Here is a 22,520-nt window from a genome sequence, read left to right as displayed (position 1 = left end):
TTTTTTAACAGCGGTGAGCTTGGGTAGGCCACCACACCTGGACTTTTTTCATATGGCCTAAGTAAGTTTAGCTACCTAGAATCTCATGTTTTGTTTTTTTTTATATATATTTTTATAAAAATAAATTAAATTTCTTAAAAATTAATTAAGAATATTTTTTAAATAATATTTTATTAGAATTTATTTAATTTTTATTTTGTTTTGGAGGAAGATAGTTGAAATCTTTTTGTAATATTACCAAGTTTACTTGTTTGTTTATTTTTTTGCAATTCATCATAATTATTTTGTTTTTTTATTCGATTGCTTTACTGTAATCCTTTATTTTTTTAACATGTATTTAAAAAAATTGACTAAAAATAAACTTATTAAATCCACTTGGATCCATGATTAGATGGTAAGTTTGGCAGACCTGAATAGATTCAATATTTTACTATTTTAATATTTTTTTAAAAAATTATTTTGATTCTTTTTATGTCAAATTATATTTTTATTATTTATTTATATTATCTTTGAACTCGCTAAATTAATTGTGTCATATTAAATTAACTTTTACATAATTTAATTTAAAATTCAAGTTAGTCATGGATTAAGATTATAAGGTTTAAAAATTAACTAGTTAAACCAAGTTTTGAGTTAATAATTAAAAAAAATTGCTAATGAGAAATAAATTAACAATATCTTGATATTTATTTTTTATATTTTAAATTTTGTTTGTTCAACCCGACACGTAGTATTGACTAATTTTCTAGTGTTTAACTAATGTTGGATGTATATTAAAAAAAAAAACTAATGTTGGATATAAAATTTTGGGCAAAAGCTCTGATAAATAGTGATAAATTGACAGAATAACTTAATTATATTCAATAAAAGAATTTTGTACAAAATATTGATACTTGAACACCAACTAATGTGTATAACACTCACACACTAGACGCTCTCTTTAATATTATTTCTCACTTGCACACACAAATCTTTCTCTACTCACACACTGCACGAACTTTTTCGTGTATAAAATTGCTTGCTTGTTTACTCTGAGTGATGCTTGAACACCAACTAATTTATAATATGTTTTTCGTCAAAATATAAGTTTTTTTTCAAATTAATTTTTTAAAAGTTTTTGGAATGTTTTAATTTAATAATATTAAAAATAAATTTAGAATTTAAGAAATATTATTTTAATGTATTTTTTTTAAAAAAATCTTTAAAAAACAATTTTACGCCCTTTCAATCCTTCTTACAAGAAAGTGGCAGCATGTAGATATGGGCTGCTAGGTCTGTTTGATAGCCTAGAGACTTCTAATAGAATATCATTTACAAGAAAGGATGACTTTATTTTTTTGAAGAGAATTCTAGGGATGGATGAGCTAGATTTTCAAGATGCACTTCCTTGATAGTTCTAGAGAGGCATGGGCTTGAAAATTCTGGATTAATATCTAACAACCTATACGCCATTGTTGTCTTTCGTTCTCTATGAACAGATATGAAGCGGAATTCATCAAAAGGATTGTCAGTGATGTAGCTTGTAAACTGGGAAACAAAACCTTGCACGTAGCCAAGCACCCAGTAGGTATTTATTCCAGAGTTCAGGGTATTATTTCTTTGCTAAAAGGTGCAAAACCGGATGTTGGCATCGTGGGAATACATGGGATAGCTGGAATAGGAAAGACAACAATAGCAAAAGCTGTGTTTAACAAACTTTATTTTGGATTTGAGGGAAGCAGTTTTCTTTCGGACGTCAAGGAAATATCAGATAAGCCGAATGGTCTGGTTGAATTACAAGAGCGCCTTCTTCATGATATTCTGAAACCAAGAGTTTGGAAGGTCAGTAATGTTTATGAAGGCATGAATTTGATCAAAGAACGACTTCATCGTAAGAAAATTCTTGTTGTTTTTGACGATGTGGACAAAAGGGAACAACTGGAGGCATTGATGGGAGAGAGATGCTGGTTTGGTGCCGGAAGTATAATAATTGTTGTAACTAAGAATAAGCATCTGCTAACAGAAGTGGGGGTAGATGGAATGTATCATGCTAAAGAATTGGATCGAGATCAGTCTCTTGAGCTTTTCAGTTTGCATGCTTTTAGGGAAACCCATCCAGCAAAGGATTATGAGGAGCTTTCAGGAAAGGTAGTTGACTACTGCAAAGGACTTCCTTTGGCTCTACAAATTTTGGGTTCTCATTTATCTATAAGAGACAAAGCTGGATGGGAAATCGATATTGCCCATTGGCGAAATATTCCGCATGATGATATTCAAGGAAAGCTTAGAGTAAGTTTTGATGCACTGAATGTGGATACAAGTGAGATATTCCTTGATATTGCGTGCTATTTTGTTGGTGGAGACAAAGAATATGTAGCAGATATAGTAGGTGCTCGTTACGATTGCCATCCAGAAGTAGCTTTCAGAACTCTCATTGGAAGGTCTCTCATAACAATCGACACTTGGAATAGCTTATGGATGCATGATACATTACGAAAGATGGGAAGGGAGATTATTCGTCAAAGGTCGCGTAATCATCCTGGAAATTGCAGCAGAATTGTACTTCCCAAAGACGCATACAATGTACTCTCCAAGGAACTGGTAAGAACTCATTTATCTTAATTTCTTGTCAAACCTTAGTGCAATTTTAAGGAACTAGTTGTGTTGGAAAGTGCAATATTGCTCCTTAAGGGATTTTACATAAATGAGTTAATAATTTGCCAATACGTACTAAATCAGTTTTTATGCGTACAGTCTTATATATTACAACAATATAATGCATCAACTTAGGATCACACATGAATATACAATATTTCACAGCAAACACATCAAAATATAACAACAATTCTTATAATTAGAACAAAAATATGGCCGAACACAAGTTCCAGTGAAGTGCTTAAACAATGCAATTATATAATATTTTATGGGGTACACCAAATCTTGCATAGTAACGAATGACAAAAAAGCAAACATAGAATCATCAAACTACCTCTATCCTGTGTAAAAGATAATTCATAGATAACCAAATTAATACTACAAGATTAAGTAAAATTAGTATACTTTGTTGGAGTTTCCTTGTTTTATCCATTTTCTTTGGCATACAATATGATATTTTATTAAGTCTTTCTAAGGTTATGATAAACAAGACACAAAGAACATAGCAATAATAAGACCTGACCATTATCATCAATTTCAACTCTAATAGAAAGTAGATTTTCATACACAAAATGTGTAGACAATGCTTTAGATAGATCTTGTTTGTAAACAAGTTAGTCACATGCAATGATTCAAGGATACTCAACAAATCACGTACGATCTTTTCTAGCCACTACTTCTCATTATACTATATCCTATCATCTTAATTACATTTCTTATCTTTCATCAATCATTCCTAACAGTTTTTTTTTTTCCTGCATCAAGAGCATGCTTAATTAACATGTGATGGGAAAGAACTACACTCATCTTAACTAGTTCATAGAACAAAATTAACGGGTACATAAAGAAAGAAAGCGGGGGAGGAACACCGAACGAAAAACAGAGAGAAGCTCGAGAGGGACACCACCGAAAAAATTAGTGTTAGACTCTACCATGCATTTTCCCTCAACCGTACATTTTCCTTTAAAAATTTAAATTTAACATGTATAGTAGTTGAAATGAATATGATTATAAAGTAAATAACTTAATCAGCCAACGACGGGGCATGGCCATCAAACGCAAGTTCTAATGAAGTGCTTAAACAATGTTATCATATAGTATTTTATGGGATATTTGGACCGCAAAAAACAAATTAATCTTAAAGAATAAAAAACTAAATTGAAATGCGTTGTTTCAACTTGTTCTTCACCATCTTGCACTTTGATTAAAAGCTCGGAATAATAACTTTATATAAATAAAAAATAATTTAATTAGAGGTTTTTAGGCATTTTATCAAGGTATAATAACTGAAGTGTTATTGCTTATTGAGCTTGTTAATAATGCTCATCTTCTTTCTAACTCCCTTATTGTTAGTGAATTCCAGCTTACCTTGTAAATTGGTTCATTAATAAATATCTCGATTGTTTTTTCTTTCTTTTTTTTTTAAAAAAAAAGAATACATAACAGAAATGCTAGGTGGTCCTGGGTTCTTACCTGAAATTGGTATCAACATTCTCATCCAAAGAATATGCATGATTATTGTCATGATATTTTAATCCTTTATTGGCTATTTTCAGGGAACAGATGCTGTGGAGGGTCTGGCACTAGATGTGCAAGAATCTTTTAGCACAAAATCGTTTACAAAAATGAGACGTTTAAAATTACTCCAAATCAAAGGAGCAAATCTTGTGGGAAGCTACAGTCTTCTCCCCAAAGAGTTGATATGGCTTTGTTGGTTTGGATGCCCTTTGAAATCTTTGCCGTCTGATTTTCACTTAAACGACCTTGTTATACTTGATATGCAAGAAAGTAACGTACGAAAACTTTGGAAGGGGACTAAGGTAAAATATATGCATTAGGCACTCAAAATTCTCTCTAATTAAATTTAATTTAGAGTTACATTTTTTTACATAGCTATTTTTCTCTTATTTTCTCATTGCTTTGACAGATTCTTAACAAGCTGAAAATCCTCAATCTCAGCTATTCCAAGTACCTTGATGAAACGCCGAACTTTCGAGAACTCTCTTGTTTGGAGAGACTAATACTTACTGGATGCACGAGTTTGGTTAAGGTACATCAATCTATTGGAAATTTGAAGAGCCTTGTTTTGTTGAACTTGCATTACTGTGACAGCCTAAAGACTCTTCCAGAAAGCATGGGTAACTTAAAATCTCTTCAAACTCTGAACGTTACTCAGTGCAGACAACTTGAGAAATTGCCAGAGAGTTTGGGTGACATAGAATCCTTAACAGAATTGTTTACAAAGGGTACTGCGATTAAGCAACTTCCTACTTCAGCTAGATATTTGAAGAAGCTGACAAAGTTATCATTTGGTGGATACAACAAAGTTTTCTACTCACCTGATCTACCTTCTAAATCTCGGTTTTCAAGATTTTCTTTGTGGCTTTCACCACGAAACTGTTCTAGCTCCAACGCTATGCTACCAGCTTTTTTCAATAGTTTCAGCTCATTGAAAGAACTAAATCTAAGTTATGCTGGTTTGTCTGAAGCTACAAGTTCCATTGATCTTGGGAGTTTGTCCTTTCTTGAAGATTTGGATTTGTCTGGAAACAAATTCTTCAATCTGCCTTCTGGCATTAGCCTCCTTCCTAAGCTTCAATGTTTGAGGGTTGAGAAATGTTCGAATCTGCTATCAATCCCAGAGCTTCCATCAAGTGTCCTATTCTTGTCTATCAATGACTGCACATCCATTGAAAGAGTAAGTGCACCACTTCAGCACGAAAGACTACCATTACTGAATGTAAAAGGGTGCCGAAATTTAATAGAGATTCAGGGCATGGAATGCGCGGGCAATAACTGGTCCATTTTGAACTTAAATGGCTGCAGCAATTTATCTGAAAACTATAAGATGAGTCTTATTCAGGTTGTCTCTCTTTCTCTGTCTCTTCACTTACTTGAATACAAACATTTAGCATGTAAATATGGTATTGTTTCGGACTCAAGTTTTAATTACTTTCCTTGAAACCAACAGGGATTATGCAAAGGTAAACATTATGACATTTGCCTTGCTGGTGGTGAGATACCAGAATGGTTCAGCCATCGTGGAGAAGGATCTGCATTATCATTTATTTTACCCTCAGTGTCAGTTCCAGTTCCAGATGGTAATAAACTCCAAGCGCTCCTTTTTTGGGTTGTCTCGGCCTCCACCAATGAAGCCACTCTAGCAACATCACTTCCTCGGTTTGATAAGTGTGTTGCTACTTTCAAAAATAAGAGTAATGGTATTGAATTGTTTGAGACGATGGCGGCAGTTACGTTTGACAGAACTATCACGAAGCAGTCTTGGATACAGCGTATACCGTTGATTGGGTTAGAGGAATCGCTGCAAGGTGTAGAGGAATTGGAAGTGAATGTCAAAATAAGCGTATATGATGTTCGAAAATTACAGCGTATACCGTTGATCGGGTCAGAGGAATCGCTGCAAGGTGTAGAGGAATTGGAACTGAATGTCAAAATAAGCTTCTATGATGTTCGAAAATGTTGGGTAGAAAAATGCGGGGTACATTTGATAATGGAAAAGAATAAAGCAGATTCAGATCAGGAGATTGATATTCATGCTCCAGGCTCTGATGATCAGCCGTTGGAAAGTAGTTTGATAAGAGAGTTGCAAAAATGGAAAATCACCAGTTGCAGTAAATTTGGATAGCATAAAACATAGAATATGTTTTTTTTTGTTTTTTTTTTTTCCATGTTTTTGGATCACAGGGTGCTGGATCTGCGGTATTGTTTTCTTGGCATTTCAGACTGATAAATGAGTGACACAAACTTGCAAAGTCTATTTCAATGAGGACAATGGAACTGTATATTTATTTATCACCATTAATTTATTAATAGTTTCTGTGCTTGCTTCGGATCGTGATTCAAGTCGGTCTCTTCCATGTAGACGAATGAAGGGAAAGCTAAACCTAGTCCACCATCACTATGAACCAAGTTAATAAAATTTCAATACATCAGTGAAATTATTCACATTATTTTGTGATGGATAAGATACGTAAGATAAGCCAGATCATTCGATTGAAGAATCAGAAAGGGATCGTGACATTGCCAGTCAAGAAGGAACATGAGACATATCAGCAACAGCTTCTACTAATGAGCAGTGGAAGAGTGTCTGACCACATTGATGAGTTGTGGAAATGTCTTTGCTTTGCTTTGCTTTGCATTTGTAGGAAAGGATACTACGTACAATTCTACAGTTGTATTAAATTTGTTACCTTTCTCTTTAAGACAAAGCAAATCGTGACAAATTAAAAGCATTTTCGTCTAGAAAGGTCTTATTTATATGAACTACCATGCTCCTCTTACAAAAGCTTTCAATCTGTCTTATGTCATATTCATTGAAAATAATACCGTATTAGTTGTTTCATGGAATTTATTTTATAAAAATAAATGTATACAAATTAAGAGAAAAATAAATAAATTTATGATTTATTAAAAATAATAAAAATATATTTTTTAAAAAATAAATCACATTAAATAACTAATAAAATTTCATTACAGAACACTATATATAAAAGTTTTTTGGAGGAATAATAAGCAGTGTAAACGTTACACTGCGTTGAAGCTTGAGATGGATTGAAATTTCAGACACCGTTACCATAAAATACGCGCACTTATATTATCCTCAATATAATTTTTAATAAAAATTCATCATAGTTTTTACGACTTAACATTGTTGAAATGAGTTATAAAGCCCAATCCATTGGTACATACATGTAAGTTCTTGATTTGAATATATATTAAAAAAAAACACAAAACAATCATTCATTTATTAATCATAATTGAAAAACTAAATCATTGTCATGAGTTTGCTTATTAATTAACTAAAATTCATTTTATTTTTTTAAATAAATGTTGTTTTTTATCAATTTTATTTTTTATTATTAAGTTAATTTAGAATTAAATTTTTTAATTTTTTTAAAGATTATATTTGTGAGTTTCACAATCAGCCTAATTTAACCCAAGTATATCAAATATTTTTCTATTTCAATATTACATAAAAATATAATTTAATTCATTATTAAAATTATTTTTAATTTTAAACTTCTTTCAAGTCACAAACTTCTTGAGTTTTGTTAATAAAGCTTATGCACATCATTTTCATTAAACTAACTAAATTTTAATAATAATAATAATAATAATAATAATAAATCATAAACAATATTTTGAGTAGATTTATTTGCACCCACGTGATGCTACCCAATATAACAGTTAAACAAAACACGGTTTGGTGACCGAAGAAAAGAGAACAGGAGAAGTGGGGATGGGAACTGGAGTATAAAAACAAGTTTTTTTAAATATGTCAATATTAATTGTATCACGATATTACGACGTCTTAAAAATAATTAATGAAAATAAACAGAATATATTTTGAAAATCTTATTTTTTATATAAAAATATATTATTAAAGAATCGTTATTAATATTATAGTTACTAGAAACTATAATTAATCAATAAAAAATCTATGATATCGAACTAATTATGTAAAAAAAAAAAGATGTTATCAATCCTTAAACATCCTACTTGAGGTAGGCTGAATTACTGTATTTGTTTTAAATTGTTAAAATTTTATTGGTTTATACTATAAGGTTTGCTTGTAATATTACTGACTCTAGCGTCATTGAATATTTAATAACGGATACTTCCAACTCTAGCATTAGTAAATATTATATAGTAAAAAAAACATACAGTATTTCAGACTCTGACATCAGTAAATAACCAGTAAAATGATTTTCAATCAATGCATGCATATTTTTTTCTAAAAGAATATTGTATACTAGATTTGCATTTCACAATAAAAATTTACATATTCATTATATAATAAAATACTTAAAACAAATGTGAGTAACTTACAAATAAATTTAAAAAGGTTTATGAATTTTTGAAAATTTTCTTATATCTAAAAATGACTATTTTACTAAATATCACAATAAAAAAAATAAAAAGATAAGATATAAGGTTGTGTCTTGCCAGACACATATTTAACTTCTCAATCTCAGCTTTTTTTCCTTTTTTGTGGGTTTGACTCAACTTGTATAGACTGGACTTGATCTATTGAGGCCTGATTACTTGTCCAAGCCATTGACCGGGCTGGCTGAGATGAGAAGCACGCGTGAATTTTTTTCACGGTGCATGAGAAGTGCAAAGGTAATTAAATTACCTTAGCACAGTATCAATTCTCATTTGCAGATCGACAAGAAAGCAAGTGAACTCACCTGGACGAAGACGATGACAATTCCGTTTTGGTTTCTGCGTTTTCGACTTGCGTTTTCTTTCTGTTTGCTGGCTTTTCTCTGTGTTTGTTCGCCTGGCTTTCTCTCTGATTTAGGAGACGGAGACGTGATGGATGACTGGCCAAAGCTCTGCTTCGGTTCTTTGTATGCTCCTGTGTTGTCCTCCTGTCACCTGTGCACTTCTTTCTCTCTTTTTTAGCTCATCTTTCTGGGTAGGTTTCTGGATTGAGGCTGGTGCTGAAGAAAGGGGAAGCCGACGCTGCTACTTTTTAGTTTCCTCTGCTTTTTGGATATTCCTGGGCTGGGTTCCTTTGGCTCAGTCTCCTTCTTGTGTTTGTCTGTCTCTCTCTCCAGTGCTGGAGATGGCTAAGACAATGGTCACACTTTCCTCTGGTTTTTCACCAGTTTTTCCTCCCCGTTTGCGTCTTCGTCTTCCTGTGCTCGGTGCTCCCCCCTGTTTTTCGTCCTTTCTCTGGCTTTTATAAAGCCAGAGAATGCCATGCGGTCGCCTCCAAATAATGAGGCGACCGACCGTTGCTAATGCTGGAGTAATGGCGATCGTGGGGGCGTGGGCAGCTGGCGTCCCTTTGTGTTTTTTTTTTTTTCTTCACTTTTTTCTTCCTGGTGAGATGAGATGAATAGTGCATCTTGAAACGTCACCGTGTTCGAGATGGGAATTGCAATTTACATTTTGGTCAATGAAGTCAGGATATGTTGTAATCAAGCCCCTGGGTAAATTATAATTGGAACCCTTCATTTCAGCGTCATTCATACAATGGTCCTCGGATATTAATTTCTTGCAATGTTAACCCGAATCAGCCCTAAACTTTGGTATTTTTTCAATTAAGCCCCTGATTTTATTAATTAAAGTAATCCCAAGTTCAATTAATTCCCCAAACTTATCGATTCTTCAATTAAGCTATTGGTTTGATTAATTAAACTACTCCAAAATTTAATTAAGTCCCAAACTTTCAATTTATATAGTCTTGACCTAAATTTCAATTTATTCTTTATTCATTTTTTTTTCATTTCATTCATTTTTTCTTTTTCTTTTTCTTTTTTTTTTATTTCATTCATTTTTTTATCGTCACTTATTTTTTATTATTTTTTCTATAAAAAAATAAAAATAAAAGGATTCAAAATTTGGGTTATGATAAAAATTATTAATAATTATTTTAAATTTTAAATTTCTTTCAAGTCACAAACTTCTTGAGTTTTGTTAATAAAGCTTATGCACAACATTTTCATTAAACTACCTAAATTTTAATAATAATGAAAAATCATAAACAATATTTTGGCTAGATTTATTTGCACCCACGTGATGCCACCCAATATAACAATTAACAAAGCAATACAATTAACAAAACAAGTTTTTTTGATATGTTAATATTAATTATTAAAAAAATCTAAAAATTATTATTTTAATATATTTTTAATTAAAAACTACTTTTAAAAAAATAACTTATCACATTACACGATACTCATTCATTAGTGCCGAGGGCAGGCATGTGATCGTGAGAAAAGTGCTCAACAAAAAAGCTTAGACAAAGACAATACAGGAGAGTTTTGCCTCGTTTTCACTTTAAGTTTGAAGGACACAAAACAAGAGAGTTCATTCGTTTTTTTTTTTTTTTTAAAGTATTTAAAAAAATAAAATTTTATTTTTGCTTAAAATTATTTTTATATATTTTAAAATTATTTTAATATATTGATATAAAAATAATTTTCAAAAAATAAAAAAATATATTATTTTAATATATTTTTAAATAAAAAAATATTTAAAAAAACAACAATTATCATATTCTCAAACACCCATTTAAATAAAAATAAAACCCACCGTATAAGTGTTTTTTATTTTCATGATTACAGTGATCACGCAGAAATAGCAAATGAAAATAGCATTCAGTAAAATTAAAGTTGAAATAATCCTCATTTTTATTTTTCTACATTGATTTTTACTAGATCATTTAAATTATATCAATTTTAAGGTAATTATCAATTTTTATATAACTCAATTTAAATAAATAATGAATCGAGTGATTGATGCTTCTAATTTACTGACGATTGTTTGTGAAAATTATGGCACAATTTCATTTTGTGTAATCTCGATAATCATTTTAAGCTTTGATTATTGATTAGCAAAATGTTAATATTTCATTTTGTGTATCTTGTCAGCGGATTCCAAGAGCTTTATCAACCTTATAATTTGTGCAAGGAAAGCGCTTGATAAAATTCCTGGCGGCATTTTAGATAGTTGAGTCCAGGTTCCATTCAAGATTAAACCATTAATATTCTTGAAATTGTTCTATGTGATATAAGTTCTCTATCAGAAAACTTATTCAACAGAGCGCAATTGGGCTTTGAAATTCCTCACAAAATCATCAGACTAGTAGGGCTATAAAAAAATAGTGAAAATAATTTTCTACCGACCATACTGACGGGGTCACCTACAATAAAACATCTTGATTAAAGAACATCTATATCAACTTGATCAAATGCATTTTGGAAGTTCTTTGTTGCTTTGAGAGGTTGATATTTCTAATGGTCTCAACTTTTTTGGGAAAATTTTGCACATATTTCTATCTACAAATCTAACAACAGTGTAATCTCGATGATCATTGTAAGTTTGAATATTATTTGATGCAAGAGCATTCTGAAGAGAATTATTTGTTTTCTTAGTTATTTTTATTTCTATTTAGTTTAGAAAAAAAATTGTTATGGTATTTTTATTTTTATTTTCTTATTTAGTTCACAAAATCAAATGTTATATTTGATAATTTTATTTTTTTATATTTTATTAGGAATCCCCAAAATAACTCTATATTTATTTGTTAGGATTTTTTTCTCTTCAAGATATACTTGAGGCTAGTATATTAAGAAGGTTATTTAGCTTTTATTTTAGCCAATTATTATAAAGATGAAAATTTGATTATAAAATTTTTAAATAAAGGTTTTATGTGGACAGATTGCATAATAAACTTACTAGTTGGCAAATGTTATAACCATAGGGGATCATGTGGAGACTAATAACATATTCATCTAAACTTGTTTTGGATGCAAGAGCAGAGGAGGCAGTCTTTTGATAAGGATAAGCATCATGAAGGTTTTTGTAATCTCGTTTATAATGTATTAAGATTCTCTATTAATTTATAATATTTATTTTTATGATGACTATGTTGATATGATAGTATAAACAATAACAATAATATAATTACTCGATGATGTCTCCAGTAATGTTCTACTGATAAATTAGAGGTTTTTATGTTTGTATTCAATGATTATTGACTCTTTCCTTTTTACAACCAACTTTCTTTATTTCCTTTATTGGTGGATAGGTTTCATTCAAAAAAACAACTTAATTTTTTTTATAGCAAACTTTGTCAAATAGAAAAAGGAATTATCATTGACATTGTTAAAAAACCATCTCAACCCAATAACTTAAAATCATATTATCTTGCTCTTAATTTTTATCAAATAAATAAAAATAGTGAGATTCAAATTTATGACCGCTTAGTCATCAAAACTCTAATAACATGTCAAAGAACTATTTCATTCAAATAACTTAAATTATTAGATAAAATTCTAAAATATAATTTATATTTTTTTCTAACAGTCACGTGAATGAATCAAGAATAGAATCATTCCTCATTCTATATGTTATAGTTTGCTATATAAAAAAAATGTTTGCTTCAAGGGTCAAGTCTATCCACCAATAAAAAGATTTTTTTTTAAAAAAAGTTGCTTGTAAATAGAAAAGAGTCAATATTCATGGAATGCAAACAAATTAAAAAAAAAAGTTTGGAAAGTTCTATTTAAACAAAAACAAAAATCTCTAAACATGACGAAGTTGAGGCCAAGGTTGCTAGTGCGGTAGTTTATGCAGATAATAATAGCATAAACAACGATAATATTAATGATGTTATCAATACTATTTTTATTGATAAATTAGAAGGTTGGGTGTACATCAAAATTATTAATTTAGTTTATGTTTATGTTTTTAATCAAAAGTTTACTGTCATTATAAATATAGATTTGACATACATAGGATCAAATAAAAAATAATTTAAATTTAAAAACGAGTTCTCTTCAACCCAAAAACATTAATGCAAGATTATTTTTACGACATATTAATTATTTGTTTCCTTAGATATTTTTATTTGTATTTAGTTTAAAAAGATATTTTTTCTGTTTTTTTTTATTTAGTTAAGAAAATCAAATATTTTACAATGTAATTTTATTTTTTTCAATTTAATCAAGAATATCTGTAATAAATATAATTATTTATTATGATTCTTTTCCTTGAAGATTTGATATTAATATAAATAGAGTTGTTTAGTTTGTATTTTATCTTAGTAATTTAGTCATAAACTTTTCAAATAAAGGTTATTGATAGCTTCTTTTTTATTTATATATTCTACGTCACTCTTGATAAGCAAAATTTAATGTTTCATTTCTTGTTGAAGAGTAAAGGATTGATCCGATGAGTGGTTTCCGTCAGCTTTATTAACCTTTCAATTTGTGCACAGCAAATGCTTGAGAAAATCCCTGGTGGACATAACGATGCTTTACACCAGAGCGTAACTGATGCAAGAGGCACTGATCACACCTTAATCTTGAATGACTAATGGAGCTATTAAAACATTGTGAAAATAACTTTCCACCAACTCATCTGGATAAATAACTTACAATTGCATCTGAGCAAGTTGATATATATGGTCTTTAATTAAGATGTTTCTTAGGAGATTTTTTTAATTGTAGTTTGCCTCAGTAATATAAATATTTTAAGGTATCTTAATTAGAATTGATCCAACTATTTCTTGCATCAAACAGGGGAGCGAATGCAAGCTCCTATGGAACTGTTTGGCGAGATTACAGCAGACTAATGGGGTAAACTACTATGAAACATATATCTTAATTAAAGACCATGTGTATCAACTTGATCATATGCATTCGAAGTCATTTTTTATTGCATCATATGTAATAGGTTGTAAGCACGGGGAGTTTTTTTCTTTAGAATAGTAAAGGAGGTGTTAAAACTACTAATTTTATATTGAATAAAAAAATAACATATAAAGTTGATAACGAATCATTCATTACAAGATTTAAGTTCTTTAGATAAAATTCAACATCATATTTGATAACAAAATACTTGTCCATGGTAAGTCAAAAGAGTGTAAAATAACATTAAATTGCACTAGCAGCATCGGCATCAACTTTGTCATGCTTACTTTATCTCCACACCCTATTTTAATTGAATTTGATGTTCAACTCTTAATTTCAACTTATTTATTACTTCATGATTCAGCAAGCGCTTATATTTGAAGTATGTAATGTTAAAGAACTATTTCAACGTAATAATTTAAGTTATTAAATGGCATTCTAAAACATAATTTATATTATTTTTTAAAACTCCCTCAAGTAAAATTTTTAGAACTTCCTCAAATAAAATCTCTTTTCAGCTGACTATCAAGCGATGAAGAACCAGCTAAAAGCCAGTATCACAATATTCACAAGAATCTCCCAAGAACACCCACTTGTTTCTAGCTAACCAAGTACCCCATAAACAAATACACCAAAAGCCAAGCTTAAAATGGCTTTGCGTTGGAATTTGCCTTTAAACAAATAATTCCAATCAAGAAGTAGGTCTGCAATAGTACTCGGTATACACCACTGAAAATCCAACCATTTAATAAATATGCACCAACATTTCCATACATAGGAGCAGTGGAGTAAAAGATGGGGTACTGATTCATTGTTTACTTCACAAAAGGGACGGTGAGCTTCCTCTAACGGAATTATGTTCCTTTGAGCGAAAAATTCCTTTGTATTAACTTTCCCTTGAACCATATGAACATCTCAACTTGTGGTGGGGTTAATCCTTTCCATAGCAGGCTAGGTGGGAGGGATGAGTTTCCTGGATAATCTGTTTTGTCAATATGATTATGGCATGAGTTTCAGACAAGTAGGGTTATTATAAAAATTGCGAAATAACTTTCTATCAACCAACATGGAAAAATAAAATCCTATTGCATTTGAGCAAGTTGATACATATGGTCTTTAATTAAGATTTTTTTATTGTAGTTGACCCCATTAGTATACATTTTGCTTAAGAAATTTTTTAATTTTAATTGGCCCCACTAATATAATTTTTTAATATTTCTTAATAATAATAATTGATCTTTGGCATGAAATAATTGCATATAGACACGAGATTACTGCAACACTAATGAGTTCAACTACAATAAATATATTAATTAAGACCATATACATTAACTTGATTCGATGCAACTGGAAGTCATTTTCTATATATATATATATATATATTTTATTTTTTTTTATTTTTTTTATTTTTTGTAGAATAGTAAAGGAGATGTAGAAATACCAAGTCCATGTTGAATAAAGAAATATAAAGGTAATATGTAAAGTTGAAAATAGATCACTTGACATAAAACTTACGTTTTTTTGAACGAAATTCAAACTCAATTATATATCAAGAACATACCTTTTTTTTTTTTAATTCAAGAAACCTCATCTCCCGGAAAATATATTTTATAGACTCAAAATAGACTCAAATAAACGAGTAAAACTCTGGCTAGGAAATCCTAGATTTTTACAAAAAAACACACGAACTGACTCTTATAAGAGGTGAGATACCAGAATGGTTTAGCCATCGCGGAGAAGGATCTGCATTATCATTTCATTTACCCTCAGTTTCAGTTCCAGATGGTAATAAACTCCAAGCGCTTCTTTTTTGGGTTGTCTCGGCCTCCACCAGTAAAGCAATTCCAGAAACACCATTTCTCCAGTTTGATATGTGTGTTGCTACTTTCAAAAATAAGAGCAATGGTATTGAATTGTTTGAGACGATGGCAGCAGTTACGTTTGACAGAACTATCACGAAGCATTCTTGGATACAGCGTATACCGTTGATTGGGTTAGAGGAATCGCTGCAAGGTGTAGAGGAATTGGAAGTGAATGTCAAATTAAGCTTATATGATGTTCGAAAATGTGGGGTAGAAAAATGTGGGGTACATTTGATAATGGAAAAGAATAAAGCAGATTCAGATCAGGAAATTGATATTCATGATCTAGGCTCTGATGATCAGCGGTTGGAAAGTAGTTTGATAAGAGAGTTGCAAAAATGGAAAATCACCAGTTGCAGTAAATTTGGATAGCATAAAACATAGAATATGTTTTTTTTTCCATGTTTTTGGATCACAGGGTGCTGGATCTGTGGTATTGTTTTCTTGGCATTTCAGACTGATAAATGAGTGACACAAATTTTGTGATAATTCGATTGAAGAATCAGAAAGGGATCGTGACATTGCCAGTCAAGAAGGAACATGATACATATCAGCAACAGCTTCTACTAATGAGCAGTGGAAGAGTGTCTGACCACATTGATGAGTTGTGGAAATGTCTTTGCTTTGCTTTGCTTTGCATTTGTAGGAAAGGATACTACGTACAATTCTACAGTTGTATTAAATTTGTTACCTTTCTCTTTAAGACAAAGCAAATCGTGACAAATTAAAAGCATTTTCGTCTAAAAAGGGCTAATATGAACTACCATGCGCCTCTTACAAAAGCTTTCAATGGTCCTAAAGAAAACTATCAAATCTGTCTTATGTCATATTCATTGAAAATAATACCGTATAATTAGTTGTTTCATGGAATTTATTTTATAAAAATAAATGTATACAAAGGGAAAAATAAATAAATTTATGATTTATTAAAAATAATAAAAACATATTTTTTATAAAATGAATCACATTAAATAACTAATAAAATTTCATTACAGAACAGTATATATAAAAGTTTTTTTTGAGGAATAATAAGCAGTGTAAACGTTACACTGCGTTGAAGCTTGAGATGGATTGAAATTCCATACACCGTTACCATAAAATACGCTCACTTATATTATCCTCAATATAATTTTTAATAAAAATTCATCATAGTTCTTACGACTTAACATTGTTGAAATGAGTTACAAAGCACAATCCGTTGGTACATACATGTAAGTGAAGACGATGGTTTTAGAAAAATCCAATTTAATCGTTTATTTTTTTTATTCTTGTAAATAAAACTATAATCTCATCTGAAAATTCTAAAGAGTTGGAAAACACGCCAATCATGTAGCGAAACTCAATTGGTAAATTCATACAATATTACACTCTCCTTGCTCATCAAAACATAGGTTTTAGAACCATCTAGAAGATGATCTAGTAGTAATAGTTTAGAATTAAAAGATTTGTTTTTTCTATAATTTCATGTTTGAGCCTTATGGGTGCTCATATGATAGTCACTGGAGGCTTACATGGTCGTCAACTTCAGGACCCGTAGGATTAATCGAGGTGCGCGCATCCTGATTCAGACACCCATGTTAATAAAAAAAAACATAGGATTTACAATGAAAATTATTTACTACAGTTTACAATTTCCTTTTGCTGATAATTATTTCCTTTATTTTACTGCAAGTTCTTGATTTGAATATATATTAAAAAAAACACAAAATCATCATTCATTTATTAATCATAATTGAAAAATTAAATCATCTAATGACGTACATGATTTTTATTTTGAGTTTGCTTGATTGACTTAAATTCATTTTGTTTTTTTAATAAAATGTTGTTTTTTACCGATTTCGTTCTTCATTATTAAATTAATTCAAGATTAAACTTTTTAATTTTTTTAAAAGATTATATCAGTAAGTTTCACATGTCAGCATAATTTAACCCAAAACAATATTTTGACTAGATTTATTTGCACCCACGTTGAGGCCCATGTGATGCCACCCCATATAACAATTAACAAAGCAATACAAAACAAAACAAGGTTTGGGGATGGGAACTGGAGCATAAAAAAACAAGTTTTTTTTGTAATATGTTAATATTAATTATTAAAAAAAATATAAGAATTATTATTTGAATATATTTTTAATTAACAACTACTTTTAAAAAACAACTTATCACATTACACGGATACTCATTAGTGCCGAGGGCAGGCATGTGATCGTGAGAAAAGTTCTCAACAAAAAAGCTTAGACAAAGACACAAGACAAGAGAGTTGCTGTATATATCCTCGTGATAAAATTCCTGGCGCCATTTTAGGTAGTTGAGTCCAGGTTCCATTCAAGATTAAACCTTGTGATTGGTAGTCTATTCTCATTCTTTTATATTCTTGGAATTATTCTATCAGAAAACTTATATATTGATGGACGACAACCCCATTCAACAGAGCGCAATTGGCACTGTTCGCCACATGTGGACACCGTGCACAACTTGCGTCTTGCTTTCTTGACTTTGAAATTCCCCACAAAATCATCAGACTAGTAGGGCTATAAAAAAAATTGTGAAAATAACCTTCTACCAACCGGCCGTGTGTGAAAATAATATCCAATTGCATTTGAGCAAGTTGATTAATATATATGGTCATTAATTAAGATGTTTTATTGTAGTTGACCCCATCAGTATGCAAGTTTAAGATTTTTCTAATTGTAATTGGCCCTACTAATTTACATAATTTTTAATATTTCTTTATTATAATTGATCTTTGGAATGAAAAAATGTCATATAGGTACATTTTAATTAAAATAAAACATCTTAATTAAAGACTATGTATATCAACTTGATCAAAATGCAATTGTAAGTTAATTATTTTTAATTGTATCAAATCTAATAGCTTGCAAGTAAGGGGAGTGTTTTGTTTTTTAATGAAATTCAAACTCAATTATTATATTTTATTTAATAACAATAACATCCTTATCTTGTTATTAAATATGATAGTAACCAGTGAACCACGGCAAGGACAGGCTAGTTGTTGTAAAAATTAGAACTCATTGATCGGCTGCTTCCAATAAAATACTAACGGGCAGTGTTTTTTAATTAAAGACCATATATATCAGCTTGATCAAATGCATTTGGAAGGTCTTTGTTGCTTTGAGGGGTGGGTTGATATTTCTAATGTACTCAAGTTTTTTGAGAAATTTTTTGCACATATTTCTATCTACAAATCTAATAGTTGAGAATAATTGGGAGGCTTAACCTAATGGTTAGCCAACCCTTTCTATATATATGTGTAGGGCAATATACAATAGTAATGGTGAGGTTGCAATACAAGAGTATGACTACCATATTTCCTATATAGTACATTAATACGCCCCCTCAAGCTGAGGGTGGAGAATCAACCTGAAGCTTGAACCAAAAAGCAGTAAATGGAGCAGTAGGAAGCGGCTTAGTAAAAACATCAGCAAGTTGATCGTGAGAGGGGATAAAACGAATCTGAATCTCTTTATTCGCAACCCTGTCTCGTACAAAATGATAATCAACCTCAACGTGTTTAGTGCGAGCATGAAAGATATGATTTGCAAATAAGTAAGTAGTGTCTAGATTATCACACCAAAGGGTAGGAGCAGAAGTAGAGAGAATCTGCAGATCTCGCAATAGATACTGAAGCCAGATAACCTCAGCAGTGCCATCAGCCAAGGCTTTATACTCAGCCTCGGTGGAGGAGCGAGCAACTATTCGTTGCTTGCTAGATTTCCAAGAGATAGGAGTCTGACCAAAGAAGATGAGATAACTACCTGTGGACTTGCGATCATCAGTACTACCTGCCCAATCTGCATTTGTAAAACCATGAAGAGCAAAGGAGGAACTGCGAGTGATATGTAAACCATAGGTGGTCGTACCACGTAGATAACGCAGAATGTGTTTAACAGCACCCCAATGAGAATCTGTAGGAGCATGCAAAATCTGACAGACTCTGTTAACAGCAAAACAGATATCTGGTCTCATAAAGGTGAGATATTGGAGGGCACTCATAATTTGACGAAACCGTGTAGGGTCAAAAAACAGAGGATCCAGCAGTATGGTGACTTTAGAGGTAGAGATAGGAGTATCAACCGGTTTACAAGAAGTCATACCCGCTCGAGTGAGAATGTCAAGCAGTATGGTGAATTTTATTTTTTTCAATTTAATCAAGAATATCTGTAATAAATATAATTATTTATTATGATTCTTTTCCTTGAAGATTTGATATTAATATAAATAGAGTTGTTTAGTTTGTATTTTATCTTAGTAATTTAGTCATAAACTTTTCAAATAAAGGTTATTGATAGCTTCTTTTTTATTTATATATTCTACGTCACTCTTGATAAGCAAAATTTAATGTTTCATTTCTTGTTGAAGAGTAAAGGATTGATCCGATGAGTGGTTTCCGTCAGCTTTATTAACCTTTCAATTTGTGCACAGCAAATGCTTGAGAAAATCCCTGGTGGACATAACGATGCTTTACACCAGAGCGTAACTGATGCAAGAGGCACTGATCACACCTTAATCTTGAATGACTAATGGAGCTATTAAAACATTGTGAAAATAACTTTCCACCAACTCATCTGGATAAATAACTTACAATTGCATCTGAGCAAGTTGATATATATGGTCTTTAATTAAGATGTTTCTTAGGAGATTTTTTTAATTGTAGTTTGCCTCAGTAATATAAATATTTTAAGGTATCTTAATTAGAATTGATCCAACTATTTCTTGCATCAAACAGGGGAGCGAATGCAAGCTCCTATGGAACTGTTTGGCGAGATTACAGCAGACTAATGGGGTAAACTACTATGAAACATATATCTTAATTAAAGACCATGTGTATCAACTTGATCATATGCATTCGAAGTCATTTTTTATTGCATCATATGTAATAGGTTGTAAGCACGGGGAGTTTTTTTCTTTAGAATAGTAAAGGAGGTGTTAAAACTACTAATTTTATATTGAATAAAAAAATAACATATAAAGTTGATAACGAATCATTCATTACAAGATTTAAGTTCTTTAGATAAAATTCAACATCATATTTGATAACAAAAACATACTTGTCCATGGTAAGTCAAAAGAGTGTAAAATAACATTAAATTGCACTAGCAGCATCGGCATCAACTTTGTCATGCTTACTTTATCTCCACGCCCTATTTTAATTGAATTTGATGTTGAGCACTTAATTTCAACTTATCAATTACTTTATGATTCAGCAAGCTTACATTTGAAGTATGTAATGTTAAAGAACCATCTCAACACATTAATTTAAGTTATTAAATAAGATTTTAGGATATAATTTATATTATTCTCTAATATTCTCCCTAAGTAAAAATCCTTTTCAGCTAAAGTACTGTCAAGCAATGAAGAACTAGCTCAAAGACAGTATCACAATATTCACAAGAATCTCCCAAGAACACCCTCTTGTTTCTAACTAACCAAATACCCCATAACACACCAAAAGCCAAACTTAAAAGGGCTTTGCATTGGAATCTGCCTTTAAACAAATAATTCTAATCAAGAAGTAGGTCTGCATTAGTACTCGGGATACACCACTGAAAATCCAACCATTTAATAAATCTGCACCAACATTTCCATACATAGGAGTAGTGAAGGAAAAGATGGGGTACTGATTCATTGTTTACTTCACAAAAGGGACGATGAGCTTCCTCTAACGGAATTATGTTCCTTTGAGCGAAAAATTCCTTTGTATTAACTTTCCCTTGAACCATATGAACATATCAACTTTTGGTGGGGTTAATCCTTTCCATAGCAGGCTAGGTGGGAAGGATGAGTTTCCTGGATAATCTGTTTTGTCAATATGATTATGGCATGAGTTTCAGACAAGTAGGGTTATTATAAAAAATTGCGAAATAACTTTCTATCAACCGACATGGAAAAATAAAATCCTATTGCATTTGAGCAAGTTGATCCATATGGTCTTTAATTAAGATGTTTTATTGTAGTTGACCCCATTAGTATACATGTTGCTTAATATAATTTTTTAATATTTCTTAATAATAATTGATCTTTGGCATGAAATAATTGCATATGGACACGAGATTACTGCAACACTAATGGGCTCAACTACAATAAATATATTAATTAAAGACCATATACATTAACTTGATTCGATGCAACTGGAAGTCATTTTTAATTATATCGAATTTAATAGGTTGTAAGCAGTGGGGGTGTTTTTCTATTTTTTTTTTAAGAATAGTGAAGGGAGGTGTAGAAATACCAAGTCCATGTTGAATAAAGAAATATAAAGGTAATATATAAAGTTGAAAATAGATTACTTAACATAAAACTTACCTTTTTTTGAATGAAATTGAAACTCAACTATATATCATAATTTATAAATTATAACAACATAATTTATAAACTCAACTATATATCATAATTTAAAATAGATTACTATTTTTTATTTTTTTTTGTAGAATAGTAAAGGAGGTGTAGAAATACTAAGTCCATGTTATTTTAAATTCTTGTTATTATTTGCTGTGGGATAGTTTCTATAACAATTCTAACTTCACGAAACTTTAAATTGAGATGGTTTTTTAATATAATATCAAAACCTTAATGATAAAATAATTAAGAGTTTGAATCTCACCGTGTATAGATGACCAACATATAATAATGTGGAACATATTACATGTTGGTCATCTATATAGGACAATTACAATATTTCCTATAATATAACACGTTTCATAATACATCCTCTCAAACTGAAGATGAGTTCTACATGAAGCTTGGACCGTAAATAAGAAAAGACAGAGTGAGGTAGTGGCTTAGTAAGAACATCAGCTTATTGATTCTTGGAGGTTATGAAACGAATCTGAAT

The 22,520-nt window shown here is 30.7% G+C and overlaps 1 protein-coding gene across 7 annotated transcripts in view; it reads left to right on the top strand.

Moving 5' to 3' along the window:
* Positions 1 to 22,520, top strand: part of LOC7484089 (disease resistance protein RPV1) — a 51,962-nt gene that overhangs the window by 2,171 nt on the left and 27,271 nt on the right. Inside the window, exons 2-6 of one of the 7 annotated variants that reach the window (XM_052449320.1) lie at positions 1,479 to 2,580; positions 4,191 to 4,454; positions 4,562 to 5,497; positions 5,606 to 5,648; positions 15,510 to 15,818. In XM_052449320.1, the coding sequence (XP_052305280.1) occupies positions 1,479 to 2,580; positions 4,191 to 4,454; positions 4,562 to 5,497; positions 5,606 to 5,648; positions 15,510 to 15,818 (2,654 nt within the window). Of the gene's footprint in view, positions 1 to 1,478; positions 2,581 to 4,190; positions 4,455 to 4,561; positions 5,498 to 5,605; positions 6,888 to 15,509; positions 16,415 to 22,520 lie in introns of those variants that run through there. The other 6 variants (XM_052449318.1, XM_052449317.1, XM_052449316.1 and 3 more) reach the window with 6 other exon arrangements.

This window comes from Populus trichocarpa, chromosome 19 (genome assembly GCF_000002775.5).
Source record: "Populus trichocarpa isolate Nisqually-1 chromosome 19, P.trichocarpa_v4.1, whole genome shotgun sequence".
Classification (NCBI taxonomy): Eukaryota; Viridiplantae; Streptophyta; class Magnoliopsida; order Malpighiales; family Salicaceae; genus Populus; species Populus trichocarpa.
The sequence above is the reverse complement of the archived record's forward strand: the minus strand, read 5'-3'. Positions and strand labels throughout refer to the sequence as shown.